The 25,393-nt window shown below is 42.0% G+C and overlaps 2 protein-coding genes across 5 annotated transcripts in view; one reads left to right on the forward strand and one right to left on the reverse strand.

Moving 5' to 3' along the window:
* NDUFA9 (NADH:ubiquinone oxidoreductase subunit A9) overlaps window positions 1–13,494 on the reverse strand; it is a 38,949-nt gene extending 25,455 nt beyond the window's left edge. The window contains exons 1-5 of the mRNA XM_002712856.5: window positions 13,346–13,494; window positions 7,653–7,823; window positions 7,220–7,317; window positions 3,329–3,420; window positions 1,858–1,999 (exon numbers count right to left, since the gene is read on the reverse strand). Of these exons, the coding sequence (XP_002712902.1) occupies window positions 1,858–1,999; window positions 3,329–3,420; window positions 7,220–7,317; window positions 7,653–7,823; window positions 13,346–13,394 (552 nt within the window). The 5' untranslated portion in view covers window positions 13,395–13,494. The remainder of the gene's footprint in view (window positions 1–1,857; window positions 2,000–3,328; window positions 3,421–7,219; window positions 7,318–7,652; window positions 7,824–13,345) is intronic.
* A 406-nt stretch (window positions 13,495–13,900) lies between these two features.
* Window positions 13,901–25,393, forward strand: part of AKAP3 (A-kinase anchoring protein 3) — a 38,511-nt gene continuing 27,018 nt past the window's right edge. Inside the window, exons 1-4 of one of the 4 annotated variants that reach the window (XM_008259710.4) lie at window positions 14,115–16,277; window positions 17,852–17,944; window positions 19,201–19,308; window positions 25,252–25,347. In XM_008259710.4, the coding sequence (XP_008257932.1) occupies window positions 25,252–25,347 (96 nt within the window). In that variant the 5' untranslated portion in view covers window positions 14,115–16,277; window positions 17,852–17,944; window positions 19,201–19,308. Of the gene's footprint in view, window positions 14,040–14,114; window positions 16,278–17,851; window positions 17,945–19,200; window positions 19,309–25,251; window positions 25,348–25,393 lie in introns of those variants that run through there. The other 3 variants (XM_051850199.2, XM_051850200.2, XM_008259709.4) reach the window with 3 other exon arrangements.

Raw genomic sequence — 25,393 nt, forward strand, 5'->3', positions numbered from 1 at the left:
GTGCTCTCTCTCCTTCACCATATGCTACAATGGCACAGTTTGTTTTGTAACTCGTAACATATCTGCAATTATTTTCCTCAATAGACTAGAAACTTAATATGAGCTAGGAACATGTCCATTTTATTCACCACTGTATAGTACATAGACGGCACTATAATTTGTTCAATAAATAAATACAGAGGATCAAAAAGTCAGTATTACTGGGGTAGGTACTGTGGTATAGTGGGTAAAGCTGCCACCTGAAGTGCCAGCATCCCATATGGGCGCTGGTTTGAGTCCCAGCTGCTCCACTTCTGATCCAGCTCCCTGCTAATGTGCTTGGGAAAGAAGCAGAGGATGGCCCAAGTCCTTGGGCCTCTGCACCCACGTGGGAGACCTGGAAGAAGCTCCAGGCTTCTGGCTTCGGATTGGCCCAGCTCTAGCAGTTGTGGCCATTTGGAGAGTGAACCAGCAGATGGAGGACCTTTCTTTCTCTCTGCCTCTGCCTTTCTATGACTCTTTCAAATAAATAAATAAATATTTTTAAAAAGCCAGAATTACTGTTAAGGAACTCTATTTGTCTTTATCAGTATGACTCAAAACAGACTCACTGTAACAGAAACCAGATGCTAAGGGCAGGGGCTGGCGTTGTGACACAATGGGTTAGTGACACAGTGGGTTAAGCCACCACTTGTGATAACAACACTGCACATAAGAATACCAGCTGGAGTCCCAGTGGCTGTGCTTCTGATCCAGCTCCCGCTAGTATACCTGGCAAGGCAGCAGATGATGGCCCAAGTACATGGGCCTCTGCTACCCATGTGAGAAACCAGGATGGAGTTCCTGACTCTTGGCTTCAACCTGCCCCACCCCTGGCTGTTGCACCCATCTAAGGAGTAAACCAGCGAACAGATTTCTCTCTGTCTCTCCCACTCTGCCTCTTTGATTAAAAAAAAAAAAAAAAAACTATTTTAAAAACTGTGAAGAGCAGTCCAAGAAACTGATATCCCTTCTAAGTCCTGAATAATAAATATTTCAGGTTATGGAAGGACTCTAAACCATAGCAGTCAATTCCTAGATACTGTGAACTCAATGGGGTTCCTGAAAATAAAAGACTAGAAGTACTACACGAATAGCCATTTCCCTGGCAACATTTATCTGCCATTCTCAGACTTCACATCATCTATTTAAGAGTGGCATGAAGGGGCCAGCATCATGGTACAATGAGCTAAGCTGCCACCTGCAATGCTGGCATTCTATATGGAAGCAACAATTGGAGTCCCAGCTACTCCTGCTTCCAATCCAGCTCCCTGCTGATACACCTGGGAAGACAGCAGAGGATGACCTAAGTATTTTGGCCCCTGCCATCCATGTGAGAGATCTAGATGTAGTTCCAAGCTCCTGGCTTCAATCTGGCAGTTGCAGCCACTTGGGGGAGGGAACCGATGGATGAAGACATCTTTCTTACACTGCCTTTCAAATAAACAGATTTTAAAGAGAGAGAGAGAGGGAGACAGAGAGAGAGAAGCATAAATGGTCCTTTAATCACAGGAGGTGAAACAGATCTGACTTCCTGGCAGGAATCACACTGCATCTTTTATAATGTTTTCTGCATGATTCTATCATGCCCCAAAGATACTTCAAGCATCTGAGGGCAGGCAACAATACCAATCCATTTGTGAAATCCCTTGGCACCCGCTCCCTGGAAGGTATTCAACCATAACACCAAAAGACAACATATACATCACCTAACTGTGCACGGGCAGAACTAGAACTCTAAATTCGCCATGTGTTGCTCAGAAACATTTCTCACATAAATCATGTGTCAGAACTAAGAAACTCCAGCTCTGGGAAACATGTTCCAAATCAACTTGTTACCTTATTTCGCAGATATCTAGAAGAGCTCTTAATATCAGCATTCAGATGTGAAACATGAATGAATTTTTCAACTCCAGCTTCCTTAGATACTTGAGCAATTGCTTGGGGAATCTTCACAAAAACATCCTCAAAGTCAAAGTTTCTGAAACAAAAAAATGAGTTAAGAACATGAGATCCAGGATTTCAAAGTTCACTATATAGTGATTTTCCTAACAGTATTGAAATTCTTAACAGTTACTTTGAAACAGCAATGACTTAAATTAAAGTCCAAATTATTATTCTTTAAAAGTTTTTAGGTCGCTGTCATTACTGAGGACAATTTCAGGCTTATAAATTCAGCTTGAACAATACTCTGTGTTCTCAAGGATCAGGATCCTGAAGCTGGGGCCCTTTAAAAAAGCTGGCTGCACTTGCTGGCAACCAGGAAGGAATTATTGGGGGGAAGGGAGTCACTTCTTATCCCTAGAAGTTGGCTTTCTTTAGGGGGAAAAGATACTGAAAATCTTTTTACCAGGTCAATAACATGAACTAAATGCTTCCTCTGTACATGGCACTGTTTAATCATTACAGGGGATAGAAGGATGAGTAAGACCCTCCAAGTCATCTAAGAACTCAAGAAAGATTTGATGAGACAAACATACTTAAATGAATCTAAGCCAAACATTAACAAGTGCTAAATAAATAAATAAATAAAGCTGTGGACAAATGCTGTGGAAGTACGGGATTAAAACATTTAGGGACAAGCATTCAGCCCAGTGGTTAACATGCTGCCTGGGATTCCTGCATTCATTTTAGAGTGCCTGGTTCAAGGGCTGGCTCTGCCCCTGATTACAACTTCCTGCTAACGCACACCCTGGGAGGCAGCAGGTGATAACTCAAGTACTTCGGTCCCAGTCATGCATGTGGGGGACCTGGATTGTATTATGGGATCCTGGCTTCTGTGTGGCCCAGCCCTGGCTGCTGCATGCATCTGGAGAATGAACAGCAGGTAAGACTTTTCTCTTTCTCTTTCAAATGAAATTAAATAAATCACTGTTTGTAGATAAACAATCCACACAAAGGCTAAATCCAATTATTCAAACTAGTATTCACGCCATCTTCAATCAACAATACAGGAAAGAAATCTAGAACATTGTTCCACGTAAGGAAAATCAATGTTCCACTTGCTAAACAATGGAACAGACAAAATCCCAGATGGACAGAACCAAGCACAGCATCCAACAACAGTCATTCTGTTAAGCTGGTAACAGCAACCAGCATGACACAACTGTGTGAAAAGCCACACAGCTGACTTGCCAACAAAGTCTCCTCAGGGGGTCACTGGGTATGTAAATGGCTGTTCAGTCAACTCTAATTGATGGACTAAAGGAAAATGTCACTACAGTGCTGGCCATCTACAAGGTGCCCCATAAACCTGTCGTGGAGCCTAAGATGGACCTCTGCAGAGAAGAAAAGTGCGTCAAAGACTGACCTGGTTTCCCACTCTCGTCCAACAAGATTGATCACCACGTTGCTGTGCTGCACTGCTCTCCGGATAGAATCTTTGTCTCTTCCGTTCCATTCCTGTAACAGCAGCAGCCAATCAGACGGAAACCCAACGGGTGTTCCCCAGCACCTGACACTTCTGCAGCGCCCCAGGCAAGGTTTACAAAGAGCCATCTGTTATAGCCATGATACAGGCTCCATTTATCCCAGCAGAAATGATCCTGAGGACTCAAGATCTTGCTGAGTCACTGACTCTACTGGAGGCACGTAGGTCAAGACATTTTATTCAGGGAATGAGGTGACAGAACTGAAAAAGAAGCTGTTTAATGAAGCATATTCATGTTTGTCCACCAAGTTCTCCCCACCAAGTTTGTAAAGCAATCCAGTCATCAAGTCTCTCTTCAAAAGCTGAAAACGCAAGGATCACTTAAGGAATAAACAGACTTTGCCGTTTGGCAGCAACCATTTACAGACTGAAGACAGGAGGAGAGTCTTTATGACTATTTTCTTAGTTCCTCTTTCCACTTTTGAAGTCCTAGAATTCCTAATTTCTGCTTTAAAGACATGAAAACAAGGGGGCTGGCACTGTGGCACAGTGAGTTAAACTGCTATCTACAATGGCAGCATCCCAAATGAGCCCTAGCTGCTCCACTTTCCGATCCAGCTCCCTGCCAAATGTGCCTGGGAAAGCAGCGGAAGATGGTCCAAGTGTTTGGACCCCTGCCACTCATGTGAGATCTGGGATGGATTGCCAGGCTCCTGGCTTTGCTCTGGCCCAACCCCAGCTGTTGTGGCCATTTGGGGAGTCAATCAGTGGATGGAAGACTTTTCTCTCTGTCTCTCCCTCTCTCTAAATCTGCCTTTCAAGTAAATAAAATAAAGATACAAAAACAAGAATCAGAAAAATGTGAACCACCTAAAACTTCAACATAAGCCAATGGGTTAGGCTCTACAGATTATTCAGGACTGAAGTCAAATTGATGAGTTTATCCAAAATAGTGACTGCATTGCCTTAACTAAGCCCAGACAAGGCAACCTCAGACCAAGTTTTCTATGTTAAAATGGAAACTGAATGTTGCAAGTATTTCAACATTAGAACATGATAAGAATTTCTTAGGTCAAATACTAAGTGCATGTGTATACATCAGTGCAATGGGAGGGAGTAGTAAAAAGGGGAAAGGAAGGAGGAAGAGGAGGAGAAGAAAAGAGGGGAAGGAGGGAGAGGGGGAAACCAGGGGTCAGGAGAGAAAACTCAAATGCCTGTAACTTAGAAAAGACAGGAATCAGATTCAAGAATGAAAAGATGAAGCCCCAACAGGAAGAGTAAGTTAAGCCTGATGGTGGAACATAGGGTACAAGAGACAGCACAGAACAGTGGTTCTAGAATTGGCTAGGAATGCAAATCCCAGTTTGCCACTTACTAATTTTGTACAAATTCTCTCTCCAAGCCCCAAGTAAAATTGGAAAATACCACCTATTTCATCAAGTTGTGGTGAGGAATAAGTAAAATAACATAAAATCTGCAGTACAGAAAAAAAAAGTAGTTCTATACATAAAGAGCTAAAAAAGGCTTTTTCAGAAAATATACTAAGGGTGAGAGAGGAAGAACTCAAAATGATTCAGTAAAAGAGCTTAAGGCATCACTGCATAAACAGCCCAAGAGCCTGGAGAGAAATCCAAAGGAAATCAGAGTCCCGGGGGCAAGGCCCACGCGGCAGTCAGGCTGTAATCATGGAGCCACTCAGACAGCAGCTTCAAACAGAAACCATACCTGAAATGGCCAGTCCTTCCCAAATATAAACACATAAAAAACAAACATGTCAGGGTAGGTATGTGGTGCAGAGGTTAAGTAAGAGCTAGAGACATCCACATCCTGTATCACCACACGTGGTTCGAGTACCAGCCACCCTGCTTCCAATCCAGCTCCTCGCTAAAGCACACCAGGGAGGCAGCTGACAGTTCAGATACCTGGATCCGTCCCACCCATGTGGGAGACCTGGATAGGCTTCTGGGCTCCCAGCTTCCGCCATGCCCAGCCCTGGCTATTGTGCGCATTTAGGGCAGCAGTTGGAACTTTTTTTCTGCCAAGGGCCTTCTGGATATTCTGTAACATCATTCACAGGCCATACAAAATTATCAACTTAAAAATTAAAATTAAGTATCAACTTAAACATTAGCCTGCTAAAGATTTACTGAATTCCTTTGAGTCCTGCCTATAGTTTTCTTGGCAGGGCCACAGCAAATGATTTCAAGGCCCACAGGCCAGACATTCTCCACTTTATTTGAGAGGCTTTCTGCCTCTCAAATAAAAATAAATAAAAACTGTTTTAAAAGATTATGAGTTCCCTATGGTCTTGGTCATTAAGACAGAGTTCAGCTCAATGCCAGATACACAATAAATTTTTGCAGAAAAGAATGGAATAAATGTAACATGGCACAGTGGCTCCCATCTGCAGGCTAGTCAAGTTTTCACCTATCACTTGTGAAATACTCTAATTTGAGGCATGAACAAAATGACCAAAAACTTAAGTCACAAAGAACTAGGACAAATCTAAGCTCCTAGAAGACCAAGAAAACACTTGATAACAAGAATTTGAAGAAGAAAAACACTTTAAAAATAAGCAATTTCCAAAGTTAGTATTATACTGAGATGTGAGCATTCAGTTAAAGAATAAATGAAAACACCATTATGAGACCAGCATTGTGGTGTAGTGGGTAAAGCTGCCACCTGCAGTGCCGGCATCCCACATGGGTGCCACTTCGAGTCCCGGCTACTCTACTTCTGATCCAGCTCTCTGCTATGGCCTGGGAAAACAGTAGAAGATGGCCCAAGTTCTTGGGCCCCTGCACCCACATGGGAGACCCAGAAGAAGCTCCTGGCTCCTGGCTTCGGATCCACTCAGCTCTGGTCATTGCGGCCATCTAGGGAGTGAACCAGCAGATGGAAGACCTCTCTCTCTTTCTGTCTCTCCCTCTCTGCCTCTCCCTCTCTCTTGGTGCAACTCTTTCAAACAAATAAATAAATATTTTGAAAAAAAAAAAAAAAAAAAAAAAACTTTCCCTTCCCCTTGCCTCACCCCATTGGCAATGAATGACCTAAAGTAAGAACCTGCAAATTAGAGACAGACAACAGGGAAGGCTCAGGAAGCACTGTTCTAAGTTAAAGCTACCTGAAGCAAACCAAGCTACAAAGTGCCCTATTTGTAATTATTTCTGTCTAAGAAGCACTGTGCCACAGAAATGTAACAGGAGGCACATACAGAATCCTGAATTTCCTACTAGCCACAAAAGAGTAAAAACAAACAAGTGAAATTCATTTAGTAAAATATTTTAACTTAATATATTCAAACAGTATTTCAACATATAAGTTAAAATTAACACAAATATTGCATATTATTTTCTTCACACAAAGTCTTTGACAAGCTGTGTATATTTTGGATTTACAGCAAATCTCAACTCAGACTAGCCACCTTTCAAGAATTCACCAGACACATATGGGAGTGGCTACTACCAGACAGCACAGGTCTAGTGCAGGAGTTGGCAAACTATAGCCCACAGGCCAAATCTAACCTACAGCCTAATTTTGAAAATAAAGCTTTGCAGGAACCCAGCCATGTCCATCCATTTACATCTTGTCTGTGGCTGTGTGTGGGCTACAGGGGCAGAAATGAGTAATTATGACAGACTCTGACCTGCAAGGCCACCTGCTAGTCTAGAATTTCTATGCCAAAATACAAAATACAGGAACTGACTGGGAGAGTGCCCTTGAACCACTCAGGGATCAAACAGCTGCTTTATTATACTGCCTCTTTTTCTGAAAAAATGTCACAGTAATTGACATCTGTCAATTCTAACAATCAGTCATAAAGGTTCTTACCAGGAAAATAATCTGGCCTAGGTCACCCATGGGACGAAGGTGCATGATGTCATATGTATCACATCGATAGGGTATGATCACCTGTGACCCCATACGTCCTAAAAAATGGATTAAAACAAAGATCAACATCAACATTATATGGATGCTTTATATGGCAGCAATTTGGTAAATATTTAAATTCTAGTATGATTGGTGAACTGACATTATGCTTAATAAAAGACATATTTTGCCATGCTAAAGATGCAGTTAACTTTTCAGAATCGCTTAACCCCATAGATGTGCTCTTAATGCCACTACAGATAAAAATTACATAAATCCAAGATAGGAACAATTTGTATTACTGTTAAAATGAGGGGAAACTGCTCACGTCTGTTCCTGAAACAATCCTAATAAATGGCACTGATCCACAGTGAACTAAAGGCACTTTACTTACCAAGGTGGTTGACAACGTATCGGCCCAGGAATCCTGTTGCTCCAAACACAGTGGCCACGACCCCACTGACTGAGGACCGCCCGCCTTTCCCATGAGGTATAACGGCATGGTGAAGATGGCGATGGGGTGGGCCATGACTCAGGGAGGTGGCTACTGCAGCCACAGCAGAACCTTAAACAAAATCCCACAGCACACAAAAATGGTAAATGTCAGCTCAGAAGTAACTGCAACTACAAAGAGCTTCTTTCCCAAGAAATTCGTAACAATATTTTGTCCTCGGTACTTTAGCAATTTAAGTACTAAACGCAATAATAAGCACAAACTACCGTGCACAAAATCTGCAGGACGTGAGGAAATATATAAACATGAAATGGAAACTCTGAGCCCTATGGCATACAATTTATCTAAGGAGATAAATCATATTGTTCAAAAAACATAATAAACAGTTACAAATTAAAACATCATAAACTTCTATGTTGAAAGGAACAGAGACTACAAAGCAAAGGAATAATAAGTCATATTATCATGAAGGACTCCTGGAAAAAGTGTTTTGTGAAAGGTTTTGAAGACCAGAAAAATATAACATATATAACAACACAAACAGTAATAATGCATAAGCCCAACACATAAAGACTCACCAGGCTCAGACCCTGAAACGGAAGACTAAAGAAAAATCAAAGCTGATGATATGGGTTGGAGGTGGAGGACTAATATGGAAAATTAAAAACAAAAAAGTGCAGTTCAGACAATATAAAACCATTGAAAAATATCAAAAATGATGAGAAAAGGAGTGAAAAGCTGGAGAAAAAATTCCCTAACTTTTAGCAAGGTCAACAGTCAGAATGGGCACCAGGTTCTAGTCCTGGTTGTTCCTCTTCCAGTCCAGCTCTCTGCTGTGGCCTGAGAAGGCAGTGGAGGATGGCCCAAATCCTTGGGTCCTGCACCTGCATGGGAGACCAGGAGGAGGCCTGGCTCCTGGCTTCGGATCGGCGCTGTGCTGGCTGTAGCGACCATTTGGGGAGTGAACCAATGGAAGGAAGACGTTTCTGCCTCTCTCTCTCTCTAACTACCTGTCCAAAAAAAAAAAAAGTTGGAAATCTTTCAAACCAACATTTCTTTTTTTTTTTTTTTTTAAGATTTATTTATTTTTACTTGAAAGAGTTATAAAGAAGCAGAGGCAGAGAGAGAGTGAAAGAGAGAGAGGTCTTCCATCTGCTGGTTCACTCTTCAGATGCCCGCAACAGCCAGAGCTATGCCGATCTGTAGCCAGGAGCCAGGAACTTCTGGGTCTCCCACGCAAGTGCAGGGGCTCAAGGACTAGGGCCATCTTCTATTGCTTTCCCAGGCCACAGCAGAGAGCTAAATCAACATTTCTTTTTAATGTTTCCCGGTACTATGAGGGAGTCTCAATGTTTGTGCATCAATGCTTATGCCTTCTCTACTGTATGTAAGTACAGAGACCAGCTGGCCCCACCCTGAACACTTGAAGGGTTCAGAAACTCAAAAGCACAACTATTATATTCCCACTAAGTCTTCTCTTCTCCAAGAAACATGTGCAGCTCTATCTACTATTCCTCATACAGCATAAATGATATGTTCCAATTTTAAGTCCCTTCTAATCTGTTACAACAGACTTTCAGAGCAGTTACTCAACTTTCACATATATGGAAGCTGAAGGTTTAAAATGCTAAAGAATTTCTCCTCCAATCAACAAGCTTTGGAACTTAGCACTGGAGCTTTGTGGGGGAAACTGAGAGACAAAGAGGAATTTCTTTTCAAAGCCTTGGTTTGATTTCTGGGGATGACTCTCCAGGGGAACTCTGCCTAGAATCCAATGCTGTTCTCTATCCAAAAGTATGAAATTGGAGAAATGGCCCCACTTACTGAATAGTGACTGAACCCACAGAGCATAAAACCAAACATAGATAAGACTGACAATAATGTCCTAATGGCTAAACTTCCAGAGCTCCTACCCGGTATGTGACACTGTTTCAGGAGCTTTACATGGGCAACCTTAGTGACCGCTAAGGCCACTTTGCAGAGGAGGAAGCTAAGGCACAGAGGTTAAGGGATTAACCCAAGAGCCAGTAAGGAAGGCTGAAAAGCCACCCAGTGAGGCAGGAGGAAAAGCAAAAGAAAATGGTATGCAGAAGTCAAATACACACAGTGTTTCAAGGCCAAGGCGGTTAACCACCAAATGCTGCTCCAAAATGAAGCAGCAAAGAGGACAGAGGGAAACACAATCTGGAATAGGTTGGTTGCACAAAGCCTTAAACTGAGCAATGTTAATGGATTAGTGGGAGTGAAAGCCAGATGGGAACAGGAATAAAAAGATGTGAGGCAAGGAAGCACAAGAGCAGAGGATTCCTGAGGCAGTAAGATGTAAGGGCAAAGAGAAACAAGGCCAGGGAACAAGGGAGGACTTGGATTACTTTTAATCAGAGAAGTAACGCATTTGTATGTGACGGAAATGGCACAGAAGGGCAGGAACGTTACTGATTCAGGAGATGGAGTAAACAGGTAAGAGAACATGGGCTGAACATAAACTCGCTGATCTGAGCGGAAGGAGCTCATCCACTCAACAAAGGAGTACAGAAAATTATCACAGATCAGCTCTCAATTTCACAGTGAGAAAAAAGATGGTTCTCATCTGAATCCTTTGGCAATGTTAAATAATGACTAGAGAAAGGGAAACCAAATTTCCTAGAAAAATACCATGGTAAAAATCCATTTGGGATTTGTATTCATGAATTTAAAGTACAGCTAGTTATTCCGAAGCTGCTCTAGTCCCATTCTCCATTGCTCAGGGGCAGGCAATATGTGGAAAGCATAGCTTAATCAGCTCCAATTATTATTATTATTTTTTAATGACAAAGGGCTATGAGCTGGGGAGTTAAGAATATATGATTAAGGGGAGTTCTGAGTTTAAAAAGTGAAGACAGGATAGTAAACAGGGGAAAGATGGCAGAGAAACTGAAACAGGAAGGATCCATTTGCATCAACAAGTGAATACTTCCAAGACTGTTTTGAGGATTATAGTAAATGCACAGAGCATTTAGCACATTGCTAGCACACATTTAAGCACTCCATGAACAGTTGCTTTCAATTATTATTACTTTAAAATCCCTTAGAAGGTAATAGTACACTGATGTCACATGTCGTATGGTTGCTTGGTTTTTCAATAAATACTGGCTAAGCACTATTCTAGAAATTTAGTCAGTCAAAGTTCCTGGCCTCATGGAGCTCACAGTTTAGGGAGGTTTTTTGTTTTTATTTTGTTTGTTTGTTTTTGGGAAAGCAAAATGAGAGAAAGACAGAAGTATGTTCTATCCACTGGTTAATCCCCAAATGCCTGCAACAGCTAGTCCTGGGTCAGGCCGAAGTCAGGGACTAGGAACTTAATCCATGCTCTCCCAGTGGGTGGCAGGGACCCGACTACTTGAGCCCTCATCTGTTGCCTTGCAAGGTGTGCAGGAAGCTGGAAAAGGAAGCAGAACCAAGACTTGAACTTAGGCACTCCACTATGGGATGCCAAGTGTGCTAAGAAGTGTCTTAACCACTGCACCAAAACACCTGCCCCCAGTTTAGGAAATTGATATGAGAATTAATGATGCATGGGAAAGTATCTGTTATAATACGTTGCATATAGTAGGTGCTCAATAAACATAAGCTATTTCTCTTTGGCTCCTGCTTCTGTAGTTTTTCCATTTATTATGAATACTATTAGGCAAACAATAATCTTTATTCATTTTGTATTGACTATGTTCTTTTGCCCAAAAATCTACATCAGTTTCCCACTGCAAGATACAAACCAATAGTCCAGATTAAAATAATGGACAATGCATTAGTTTTTTAAGCATTTATTTAAAAACTAAATACACGTTCCATGTAGTATCAATATGTTCCTACACATCATAAAGCATAGTTAAAGCACTTCTAATAGTATCTGGTATGTAGCCATTGTTATTATTCCAGAAAATGACACTTTAAAGTTGTAACATTTTCATAACCCATTGTTTTCTCTTGCACCTTCCACTTGGGAAGCCACTGGTCTAAACTCTGCTCAGCTCTCAAAGACCTTTTTACCTGAAACCATCTAACACAGTCAACCTCGCTGTTTCGTACCCTCCAAGGTACACAGGTAGTCATTTACTGCTTCCTGACACTTCCTAAATGCACTCTCACCCCCTTGTCTTTGTCAACAGAAAATGCCTAACCTCTCTGACCTTCCAAAGCATAACCACCCTAAAAAGATGAGTGGAAGTGCTATAAACATCCACTGGTCTTCCCTGCTGGTGTCCTAGGAAAAACAGCAAAAGATGGCCCAGGTGTTTGGGCCCTGCAACCCATGTGGGAGACCTGCATGAAGCTCATGACTCCTGGCTTCAGCCTGGCCCAGCGCTGGCCACTGTGACCATCATTTAGAACCAGTGGATGGATCTCTGTTTCTCTCTGTAACTCTTTCAAAACAAATAAATCTTTACTATAAAAAATACTTCAAAAAGTTCATGGATATGGAATTAAAAGATGCTTACTATGATGCAAAAAAACTGAACTCCATACATTTTTTCATAATAGATATTTTTCCAGAATATTAAGGATCCTTCATATGCATGGATTTCAATATTTTTTGCATCGAAATACACTTATCTTTTAATCCCATTTCCCAGAATTTCCTGAAGTATCATTGTATAGGTGAATGATATGCACCATTGCCTTCCCAGTAGCACGCAAGAGTCTCACCCAAGATGAAAAACAAAAATGACCCTCAACATCAGAACTCTCTACGATGCTTTTAAAAATTTAAGTTGCAAACAGCTGATCTCAATACTTCTGATCCAGTGGCTTTACAATTAACAATGAGTCTCCACTTTTATCTTTTATAAAGCTCTATGAGGTATTCTGTATGAGCCAATGTATTACAGAATAAATACAAGTACAGGATGGAAAAGTACAACTTTAGGGGCTGACTGGGGCAAGTTTGTGGAGGAAGTCGGGCTAAAAGGTAATGAAGTCTAACAGTATTCCTAATTCCTTGCTTTTCCAACCTCTGTGTGAGCAAAAGAGCAAATGTTACATTTTGAGAATAGAAGAAAAAATTCGCGAAGCAGACAAGTTCTAAGATAGCCTTCCCTCTTCACTTTCCTTCCCACCAAGATCCTGATTCTTCTCCCCACATTCCAGCACCTCGATCTAATACACTATACTGGAGACAAAAAAAAAAAAAAAAAAGTACTTTTAAAAATATCACTACGGACTCCCTGACGTGGTGGTACGTTCATTTCCACTGCGGCACTTAGGATCTGAAGTCGAGAGCGAGTAAGGGCTTGCATAAGGTCATAAAGCCAATCCATGAAAACCCTCTTCCCTTGCTTTCAATGTCCACCCCTCGCCCCGCACAAAACCTCTCGTAACCCAAAACCATTAGAACCCTTAGCTTCTTCAAGTGTCCCCGTCTCTCTCCCATCCCTTCCCGTTGCTCAAGCCCCCCTCGTCCGCTTGCCAAGTGTTCAGTTAATACGCGAGCCGGGGAAGGGGAAAGGAAAAGGAAAAACCGGACAGAGGCGGTGCCGGCCATAGAAAAACAAACATGCCCAGGCACTCGGCGTGACCGCTGCAGCGCTTCACCTCGCCCTCAAGCCTTGGATGCTCTCCTCGGAATCCCCAAGACCACTCTTCCCCCTGACACTTACGTGACATTGGCAAGGAACGGACAACCCAGGGGTGCAGGGCAGCCGCCATCTTCTCCCACAATCCCCCACGGCCGGCTTTCCGGCCGACTACGGCTACTAAGCTGGGACAAACATCATCTCGCGCTACTGTCTGCGCATGCGCCGAGCGGGAAAAGCCGGCCAGTGCCTGAGGTTGCGGTAGGGGTAAGGTTGACAGACAAGGTGTCAGAGAACAGCCGAGAAGGGAAGAAAAATGAAGGAAAGAGGCGAGAAAAGGAAAAGTTTGAGCATCTTAGATCTGGAATGGGCCGTGGAGATAATCTCACGCTGTCAAGGGACCTGAAGTTCATACAGTCCCTGACACCAGGGCGTACAAAGTCGCGGAATCCTAAGTGGAGGCGCTCAACTTTGCTCTCAGTTCACTGTTCCCCGAAAATGTCAACTAGAGCAGCTCTGGGACGGCTGTGGGAAGCAGGAGGCCTGGGCCCTGTACTCGGGAAGTTCAGGACCCAGGGAACAGGAAGGGGGAGAGTGGAGATGAAAAATCGGACAGAAGCTGCATCCCGAGTTAATAAACGCAGGTCGAGTTTCTCAAGCCCCTGGCTGCTCGCTGCCCTTGCGTTTGCTGTTACATTTTCCTAGAATGATCAGTCATGTTTGTACCAGCTCAAGCCCCTGCTCATGGAAGGCTTCTCAGAGCATCCTCTCCAAGGTGGTGAGCATCCCACCCATCCTGATGTTTGCCTTTTCTGTTTGTTAGATTTCTTTATCGCAGCACTCATCACCGCCTGACGTGTGAGTACAGGCGTTCTTAACCCAAAGCGCAATCTATGAATGAGCATTGGGAACTTCCTGAAACGTTAGGTGAACTGTAGTGGTTATGGGTGCAATCCAGATGAGAAACTGCAGATGACACTGGCCAGGGCAATGGTTTGGTTTTGTGTTTTGAACTGTGAACCTCTTTGAGAGTCTGCAGTATTCTAGAAAGAGCTGTCTGGATCCCGAGGAAGTTCCAGAAAGATAAGTACTTGAATTATAAAATACAGTGCTTTATTCTGGTCATCCTTGTAAGAGCTCCAAGTAGGAGACAGCAGCCGATGATCTTGTAAGACATACACCTTGGACTGCCCAGAAAACAGCCTGCTTTGAGGGGTCTTTCTAGACACTGTGGTTCTGTCAGTGCTTGGTGTTTTCAGAAATGAAGAGTGGGTGTTGCCGGAATAGAGGAACAGGCTGGCAGAGTTGGTAATTACTAGAGTTGTAAATTACTTGTTTCCACTTATCACACCCCTACTGGTTACCAAAGGGACACCTACCAAATTGAATCAGAAGAAAGAAACCTTTGAGTTTTGTCAGGGAAGCTTAGTAAGGCTGCACTTACTGTGCACTTCGTGTTCACTTAGCACTTAGAATTTGCTAATTCTTGATTCTGGGATCATTGTGAATATTAACACTTTGCTGATATCCCACTGTCATCAGCAACCTCCTAACCCCTGTATAACATCGCCAGTTATATTATTTAACATCCCTAAATCAAACACTGCCTTGGGTTCTTAATTCTGATTTCAAGATGTCATGGTACAGTTGAAAAACCACTGATTTTAACACCCAAAATAGGGGATTGCAGTCCCAGTTCTACTATTTATTGGTTGTGACCTGAACAGCTTTTACAGATGTGTGACAGGGAAAATAACACCTGCTCTGTTATGTCAGCAGGTAATTGTGAGGATCAGATGACACATGGATGTGAAGGTGCATTGCCCAGTACGAACTGCTACATGCACATACATGCAGTTCAAGTACCAGTAAAACATGAAAAGCATAGAGTGATAGAATTCAAAGGGATCTTAAAATATCAGCAGACTTAAGTTCTTTATTGTAAAGGGAAAGAAACTGAGACCTGGTATAAAAGATCAGCAGCAGTTAACTTCCTTGAAGGAAGTGTGTGGCAGACCCATCACTGGCGTCTGTGACGATTGAAATCGTTATCTTATGGCCTCAATTGGAAGCCCTTGTTGCTTCATAGGAACTATATGAGGGTGGTTGGAAAAGTTCATGGAAAATGCACATCATGAACAAACCACATGGATTTCTAAAATTTTTGCACCAATATAAGCTTACCTTTTAATTTTATTTTTCCATGAACTTTTGACATGTTCTCATATTAGTCCTGTATTTGACCCATAAAGAATACCCAAGGGAACATTTCCAACGAGAATGTACTGCTCGGGAAAGTTCTCCACAGGCCTAGAAGGAATTGCCAACTTCCTTGAAGGAAACGTCTCTTGGCCTGATATATCCCAGCATGGATTCATGCTGTTGTGTCTCTGACCATGTAAGAGAAATTTTATTCCAGAGATTGTCAATTTAAGCAAAATATGCCAAAATGTGTTGTTACTATTTTTCTTTTTTTATAAAAGGCAAGATGCTTATAAGTAATAAGAGTCCATTTTGTGGACTCCATAAAATGGAAATGATTTCTGGGACTTTGCATAAGAAACTTAGTCCTCAATTCTTTTATTTCTTGTTCTCCCCTACAGCCACCAAGACTTGTTGATACTTAATACTTAGTCATCCTGATGTCTTAAGTGAAATCCATTGACAAAATTTCCCTCTCCCTATTCCCCACCTAAATTGAACACTCAAAGGAGAGAATTAGGATAAAGCAAGCCTAATCCTTCCACACACATCAGAGCCTTGTAGTATATCATCATCCTTCCTTTTGTCCTTTTGACCAGTCAGTTTCTGGCAGCCTCACCACTGTTGCCATAGAGACAGTGATATCACCAGTTGTGATTCTGACCTCACTCCCCAGTCCCAACAAGGGGGAGTTGCATGGAAGGCTCTGGGAGAAAACAAGATCTTGAGCTGAGCAAGGACATCCCAGCATCTTCATTGACTTTAAAAATATATTCTGGAGTCTCCTGTGGTTCACTACTCAAGTGCTACAGAGGTAGGAAATCCCACCACACTGATAAAATAACCCATTTGCTGATCTTTTGTGGTTAGAAGGGAGAATTCAGTGACAAGTGATGGACAACTTTTTATGTTCAAGCCAAACTTGTCGTTCTGCCCAGCCAGTTCAGATTTTACCTCTGAGTCCTCAGGAAATAACCGAGTGTCTCCCTTGGCAGTATGCAGCCAAACCTGTCATCTTTGCTGCTGAACTTTTGATTCTGTTATAGATTTGACCAGATCTCCTTGAACATCATTTGGAGTCGTGAGAGAGCTTAGTCCTTGCTTCCCAATTTGAAAGTGAGAAAGGAAGCTTGACTGCCTACGGACTCTTCCTCTTCGTTGTGTGGCTAATCCAAAAGTTTTCTTTTTTTTTTTTTTTACTTCTTTCCAGTGCTCTCAGAGTAAAATCGGGCTGCTATTGCTTCCAGTCCAGTTCTTACCCACTTTTTCCCACTCCTTGTTATTTCTGAAGACTTGGTTGGACAAGAAAACTGGGAGAGGGAAAGAAACACATATCTGTGAGGATGTGTCTGTACTGATACTGATGGGGCTCCAGAGAAAGACATGGTTACTAGGGGAAAGTGAAAATAAGGAGAGACACAAGAATCCTTAACAATGAATGGTGTGAAAGAAACACAAACATACACTTCTAATCTGAAGCAAAGTCCATTAAAATTCTTGTTTAAATAACAAATCTATTGAGTTTCTACAATGTACTGGGCCCTTGCAAATAGGAAGGAGACAAAAGAGAATTGATGTAGTAAATATAGTCTTCTCTTTAAAAACTAGTTATAAAATTTGGCTGACTAGATCTCAAAACATGTTCAGATATGGATCAATCCTGCAAGAGTTGCAGTTGTGCTCCTTGTAATTTGAATTTTCCCAAGAATTTAGGAAGTTTAAGCAAACAGGAGACCCTTGTTTAAGATGATGGCTGCAGGAGAAGCATGTCTTGAGATGGGGCTATGGCGCAGGGTCCTACAACCATAACCAAATCCCTATAAGTGTGTGTGCTCTCCCTGACTAGTATTCATGATTTGCACTCCTCCTTGACTACAGGTAATAATCACACTGGTGTTTGGGGAGAATCTTTTAGGTTCATCTAAGGCTACATGATCCCCTCCTTGGCCATAGAAAAATCTCACAGCTTTGAGTGCGTTAAATTTCAGAGCTTCCCATATTTTAGACTGCTATCTAAGGGAATATAGCCACTGGTTCTACTACTACCTTTTCAGACCTTAGTTTCTTTATTCATAAGATAAAGGTGTTAGAATAAATAGTTACTAAGGTTCATTTACCTTTACATTTTGTATATAGTCAGATTTTTTCTTATATTTAATAAATAGCGCAAAGCATCATTTTTTATTTTGTATCATAACTCCAGGGTATTATCCACCAACTTTTGGAATTACGGTAAAGAAATGTGTGAACCCATTCATTGACACCACTAACCTCTTTAGATCTTCCTTCTTTTCTACTTCATTGTTGAGAATACATCCATAAATTTAGAAGTCTTAATACCATTATTATCAAAACATATAAATACCTCTTTTGTTTGCCACCATCCAGGACAAGTTAGAAAGTTTTGCAAGTCTAAAGCTTCGTGGATGCAGATGAACACAGAGAGGGCATAGAAAATAGAATAAAAACATTATGGCATTTGTAAGTGTTTGCTGGTTATATTTGACTTATAAGTGCACTTTCTTTTTATGGAAAGAGTACAATAACACTTTCAAGATGTTGATGTATTTACATATTGGAAAAGGAAGGTCTATTAGTTAGTAAGTCATTGGATGAGTCTTTGGGGTGCATTTATCTCCAAAAGAGGTCAAGGAGGCATGGCTAAGTTGCTTACCACCATAGCAGATTTGAGCAAGTCATTTCTTGTTTGTTCTCAGATTCACCAACTTAAGAAAGAAAAATATCAGCAATCTGGAATTAGAAATAAGCAGAATTTATATAGGCATTCTTTTAGCAAACAGTTAATTAAGCATCTTCTTTAATATACTAATTAATATAAAGGATACCATGAGGAGCAAGAATATGCCTCTGCTCTCATGAAGCAGCTAATAAAAACAGATGAATTATATACAAAAAGATGAATATATAATATACTTATTATATGTCTATAAACTGTCTCCTTGGCTTATTAAACTGAGTCAAAAACTGGAGTATGAAACTGGGTTTACATCCTTGTGGGAGCAAAGAGCAAGCTTTAAAGTGCTTGATAGGATGTAAAGATAGAAACAAAATATGAGAGAAAGTCTGATGAGGAATCAAATCCATTAGATATTTAGAGAATATTTCACTGATAGGATACCTTTTGACCCAAGCTATAAAGTAAGAAGGGGTTTAGAGAGACACTGTTGAAGGTAGGGACTGGGTGGATATACCTAGGTAAGAATATAATAGCTTATCATCTACTGAAATGTCTTGGTAGAGATAGTATAAGATTCTGGAAGACATTAACCATGAACTCCCTTCGTAACATGAGGATGTGTGTCTCTCTTAAAGGAATACTTTTAAAGTGTTTTAAGATCAGTGAAGTCAAGGCTGTTTTTCTCCACTCCACCTTTTTATTTCTAACTTTCTGTTCAAGCAAGTTTGAGATTAGCATATAAACTTTGCAATGTCCTCATAGTTAAATAAGCCTGTATACCAATGATTCAGAAGTGGAGACTAACAGTAGTTAAGAAGTTATTGACCAGAAAGAACAACCTTTTTTGTCATCTGGGAACTTTCAGAAGGTACAAGATCAGATGTGAAATCCCCCTATGAAATTTGAATGTTATTTTGTGCTCATCACCTATGTATGCATGTGAAAATAATGAGAAAATCAACATCATTATGTAATAATAAGAGTAATTAAATTTCAAATACAAAATTAGTCCCCTTTTGTGTTTGTCCTTGCATTGCAGATTCCTGATATTACATGGCAGGAGGGGTGGGTAAACATAGGGATAGTGAAGACAACAACGGGTTAATCAAGAGCTTTCCTCATTTCTCAGAACCTGCCCTCAGCAAGAGTAAGTGATCACGTCATTTCCTTGTCTTTTGTGCTCAATTTTCATCCTTTTTAATTGTGGTATAGAGCTCAAATAGGGCAGTAGAGCCTATTGATTTTGCTATTTTTTTATTAGAAGTAACTCATCAGGATGAAATTGAAATGAGATTAAGAGACACGTTTCTGGCTCCTTCACTGTCAACAATTTAGAACAACCTTCCTCTAAGTCTTCCCATTCTTTGGTTGAGTAGCAGTGCTATCAATTCCTTTTTTCATGAACATAAAAATACTTTTATATCATAATGAACTGCTGAGGCCAATACAGAGTTTAACTTTATAGCTTTAACAACTTCTGTGTTAAAGCAATAACATTAAATAAAATATCAAAGGAGGTTAGGTAGATTTTCTCAGAAAAATTTTAAAGAAGAGTAAGTAATTCCCAGTCTGGAACTGGCCAGGCTTTTCAGGAGGGTCTTCCCAGGTAAGTCCTGGCCCAGGAATTCTCAATGCTGGCTATACATTAGAATCACCCAGCAAGCTTTTAAGAAATTTAATACTCAAGTTTTCTGAACCTAAAAACATTGAAATAAGATTTTCTGGGGATGTAACTCAGATTCAGTATCTTTACATAGTTCTCTTGGTGATCCTAAGATCTAGCCATGGTGGAAAACCCATTGTTTACTCATGATATCTGTTATATTACTGTATCCATAAAAGTTAAAAAAAAAAAAACCCTATCTCCTTAGCTTATTAAACTGAATCAATGATTGGAATGTGAAACTGGTTGTTCATCCTTGTGGGAGCAAAGAGGAAACAGCTCTTAAAGGATTTTACATTTTCCTTTTAATATTTTGTTTAACAAAAATAGTATATCCTCATATGTAAGTTTAAAGCATGCTTAATCTGTCTTTAATTTGTGTTGATTTAACTTTTGAAATTATTTGAGAGGCAGAGAGACACAGAGAGAGGCAGACAGACAGAGCTCCCACCAGCTAGTTCACTCCCCAAACACCTGCAACAGCTCCCAAAACAAAGAGTTCGCAATTCATTCCCTATCTCAGATGCGAGTGGCAGGGACCTAACTATTCATTTACCACCTGCTGCCTTCCAGGGTACATATTAGCACGAAGCTGGAATCAGGAGTAGAGCCAGCACTCCAAACTAGATACTCCAATATGGAATGTGAGCATCCTAACCAGTGTCTTATGTGTCGATTTTATTTTGAATGTAGCTGTCTACCCCCACCATAGTCCAAAATCCTTAAAACAAATATTTCCCTCACATCCCATATCAAAGTGCTGATTTGGGTCCTGACTGCTCTGCTTCCAATCCAGCTTCCTGCTAATGTACTTGCGAAACAGCAAATAAGGACTTAAGTACTCAAGTCCCTGCCACCCACATGGAGGATCTAGATGGAGTCCCTGGCTCGGCTCCTGGCTTTGGCCTGGTCCAACCCCAACTGTTGTGGCCATTTAGGGGGTGAACCAGTGAGTAGAGTTTCTCTCTCTCTCCGACTTTCTCTTTCCCTCCCTCCCTCTCTCCCTCCCTCCCTCTCTTTCTCTTTCATCCTGCCTTCCAAATAAATAAATCTTTTTTAAAAAAAGATAAAAATGAGTAAGTTTGAAAAAGAACAAGACTGATGATCTAGAAATAAAAAAATACCGCTATGTCTGTGAATTAGACAAAGCTGAAGAGACAGTAGGTTAGTGGAAAACCAGATCTGAAGAAATTTTCCAGAATGCAGCCCAGCAAAATAAGCAGATTAGTGTAAAGATAAGCAGATAAGCTGAGAAATGATGAGGATAGAGTGAGAAAATCCTATGCAACATGGGATGGGAGCTCCCAGAGGAAAAAAAGCAAAAATGGCCGAGGCAAAACTAAAAAAGCAGTGGCTGCGAACTTTCCAGGACTGCTGAAAATCAATCCACAGATCCAAGAAGACCAGCACCTTGCACAGCAAAAAAATAACAATAAATAGAAGTCTATATCCATATGCTGTTTCTTGATCTTAGTGGTGATTAAATGGGTACTTTTACCTTAGGCACATTCATTGCGCTATCACATACATGTTCTGTGCAGGTTTTTTTTTTTACATTTATTCTAGTTCTGTAAATTAGTTAAAATGGTTCCACATTCTGTTGCTGCATACACCATCCTCCAAAATTCAGCTGGTTAAAATCACTACTGTGATCTTGCCATTTCTTTGTGTTAGGAGTCAGGAGTGACTTTGCTGGATGGCTCCAGCGGGGAGTCTCTTGGGAGGCTCCAGTCATCTAAAGGCTCCCAAGATGGGGTTGCTGGGTGTTCTTGTGACGTGGCAGCTGGTTCTCCCAGAGTGGCCATCTAAGAAAGCAGGAGGTACTGTAGGGCCTTGTTAGGGCATGGTCCTGAGAGTGATACTCTGGTTGTTAGAAGAGTCTGTTCAGCCATGCTCACAGGGAGAAGAGATGGGTTCTACCTCCTGAAGGGAGGACTGTCAGGTTACAGACCTATTTAAAATCATGCAGACCTAGTCACATTCTGATAAAATCATAGAACAAAAAGACCTCAGCTAGAGGGAAGCCACCCTACCCTGCAAGGATACAGACAGCAGTAGTTGTCTCAGCTACAACGAATGTTAACTGCAATGACAGAAAAGTATCACCTTAGAATCCACACCCAGAGAAAATATCTTACAAGATGGGTTTAGACAAACAAAGCCAAGGACTTTGTCACCAGGAGACTGTACTTAAGAGGAAATCCAGGGGCCAGCACCGTGGCTCACTTGGTTAATCTTCCCACTGCAGCGCCGGCATCCAATATGGGCGCTGGTTCTAGTCTCAGTTGCTCCTCTTCCAGTCCAGCTCTCTGCTGTGGCCTGGGAGGGCAGTGGAGAATGGCCCAAGTGCTTGGGCCCCTGCATCCGCATGGGAGACTAGGAAGAAGCACCTGGCTCCTGGCCTCAGATCAGCACAGTTCCAGCTGTTAGTGGCCATTTGGGGGTGAACCAACAGAACGAAGACCTTTCTGTCTGTCTCTCTCACTGCCTATAACTATACCTGTCAAATAAATTTTTAAAAATCATTAAAAAAAAAAAAGAAGAGGAAATCCATTTTGGGTAATGAAAATGTTCCACAGTTGATTGTGGTGCTGCTTGCACAGATCTGTGAATAGGCTAAAAGCCATGGAATTGTACTCCCTGAGTGGGCATATTGTATGGCATACCCTAATAAACTGTTTTTTATAAACAAAAAATCAGATATTTCCATTTAAGTAGATGCTCATCTCCTAATAATGTTCCATTTATTTCAAGGAATTTTTTTAAGATTTTATTTGAAAGGCATAGTTACAGAGAGGCAGAGTCAGAGAGAGAGAAAGAGGTTTTCCATCTACTGGTTCACTCCCTAGATGGCCACAATGGCCAGAGCTGTGCTGATCCAAAACCAGGAGCCAGGGGTTTTTTCTGGGTCTCTCACGCAGGTGCAGGGGCCCAAGGACTTGGGCCATCTTCCATTACTTTTCCAGGCCATAGTAGAGAGCTGGAACAGATGTGGAGCAGCCGGGACTGGAACCTGCACCCATATGGGATGCCAGCACTGCAGGCAGCAGCTTTACCTGCTACGCCACAGCACTGCCCCACCCCAAGGAATTCTTTATAAAACTCAATTGCAGTGTAAAAATTAGGATAAGATATTGGGCTTTACTATAAAATAGTCTCATATTTTGTTGGAATCAAAATATAGTGTTATATGATTGTTTTGTGAAGATGTTTGGGATATTAGGGAGGAAAAATGGGCCATCTTATTCTACTTTCCTTACTAAGCAGTACAGATCTGGGAATGTTTGTGATGAAGGAAGGAAAATCTCAGTGTAGAAACCTAGAAATGAATGACTGGCACAGAACAAAGAGGGAAAGAGAAACTTCTCATACTTTCAGATTATCAGTGGATGGCTCTTAAGTTATCACGACAGTTGATTTTGCTTCAGACTACTAAGATGCAGTATTGTAGAAAATTGATGAGACTAAGGCCAAAGGCCAAGGAAGTACATGGAATAGGGACTGTGATACTCAGTTGGGAGATGAGGTAACGGGAGCAGCAAATACAAGCAATCCATTTGAAGAAAAATGGCTACAGCTGGGAGAAGATAGTGGATAGAAAGCAGCTTGGGGTAGAAGGCAGCTAAAACGCATCTCAGCTTCCTGGCTCAGAAGGCCAGGCATATGGTGGTGCCCTCACTCCGAGTGGAGGATAGAGCAGAGTGTGAAAGAATCTACATCAGCAAGGGTACACTGCATCTGTGGACATTGGATGGTTCATGTGACATCGCTGTTCTCATGTTGCTATGGAGACTGAGAATTCCCCAAGGACCCTTGGCTAATTGGAGAAGGGATTGGTCTTAAAGAAGAGATACTAGACACTGCCAGTATGAATGAGATAGTGCTCTAGAAATTAACTAAAAATAAAACATCTATTTCTTTGATATAAAAATAAACTGGCAGGGACAAGAACAGGCAAGGGAGATGTAAATTAATCCTACTTTTGTCACGTTGAATTTTAAGCATCTACTGAGAATCCAGGGGAGTGGATATGGTCAATAAAACACAAAGAATGGGGCCAGCGCTGTGGCGTAGCGGGTAAAGCTGCCACCTGTCATGCCGGCATCCCATATGGATGCCAGTTCAAGTCCCAGCTGCTCCACTTCCGATCCAGCTCTCTGCTATGGTCTGGGAAAGCAGTAGAAGATGGCCCAAGTCTCTGGGCTTCTGCACCCATGTGGGAGACCCAGAAAAACCTCATGGCTCCTGGCTTCAGATCAGTGCAGCTCTAGCTTTGCAGCCATCTGGGAAGTAAACCAGCAGATAGAAGATCTCTCTCTCTCTCTCTCTCTCTCTCTCTAACTCTGCCTTTCAAACAAATAAATAAATCTTTAAACACACACACACACACACACACACACACAAAGAGTAAGACATGGCCGCTGATATTCATTCACAGAACTAATATGTATCAAGCACCTGCAGCATGTACCAGGCACTAGCCTCAACACTAGAGATGCAAACTTGTATAAGAAATATTTGGGGGCCGGAAATATTTGGGGGCCGGCGCCACAGCTCACTAGGCTAATCCTCCGCCTTGCGGCGCCGGCACACCGGGTTCCAGTCCCAGTCGGGGTGCCGGATTCTGTCCCGGTTGCCCCTCTTCCAGGCCAGCTCTCTGCTGTGGCCAGGGAGTGCAGTGGAGGATGGCCCAAGTGCTTGGGCCCTGCACCCCATGGGAGACCAGGATAAGTACCTGGCTCCTGCCATCGGATCAGAGTGGTGCGCCGGCCACAGCGCACCGGCCACGGCAGCCATTGGAGGGTGAACCAACGGTAAAGGAAGACCTTTCTCTCTGTCTCTCTCTCTCACTATCTACTCTGCCTGTCCAAAAAATAAATAAATAAATAAAAATTAAAAAAAAAGAGAAATATTTGGCAGTTGAGAGCTGAGGACCCAGATATCCAGAGTTCAGTGAGTCTAAAGTAGCTCTCAGGTCAGGTCTCCAATGAAATCATTGCTCTGATTTTTTTTTTCTTTTTGACAGGCAGAGTGAGACAGTGAGAGAGACAGAAAGGTCTTCCTTCCGTTGGTTCACTCCCCAAATGGCCACTACGGCTGGCGCACTGGGCCGATCCAAAGCCAGGAGCCAGGTGCTTCCTCCTGGTCTCCCATGCAGGTGCAGGGCCCAAGCACTTGGACCATCCTCCACTGCCTTCCCAGGCCACAGAGCTGGACTAGAAGAGGAGCAACCGGGACAGAACCGGCGCCCCATCCGGGACTAGAACCCAGGGTGCTGGTGCAGCAGGTGGAGGATTAGCCTAGTGAGCCGTGGCGCCAGCCAGCATTGCTCTGATTTTTCACACCTCCACCATTCACCTTACTTCTTTACATTCATATAATCCGCCCTTGTGATGAACCTTCCTCATTTTGTTTTTCTATTTCCAGATGTCAGAGAGGGTGGACTGGTTACAAAGCCAAAATGGAGTATGCAAAGTTGATGTCTATTCACCTGGAGACAACCAGACCCAGGACTGGAAAATGGTAAGGTTCAACCTCTTTTTCACACCAGAAATATGTGGGGGTGTCC

This window comes from Oryctolagus cuniculus, chromosome 9, assembly GCF_964237555.1.
Source record: "Oryctolagus cuniculus chromosome 9, mOryCun1.1, whole genome shotgun sequence".
Classification (NCBI taxonomy): Eukaryota; Metazoa; Chordata; class Mammalia; order Lagomorpha; family Leporidae; genus Oryctolagus; species Oryctolagus cuniculus.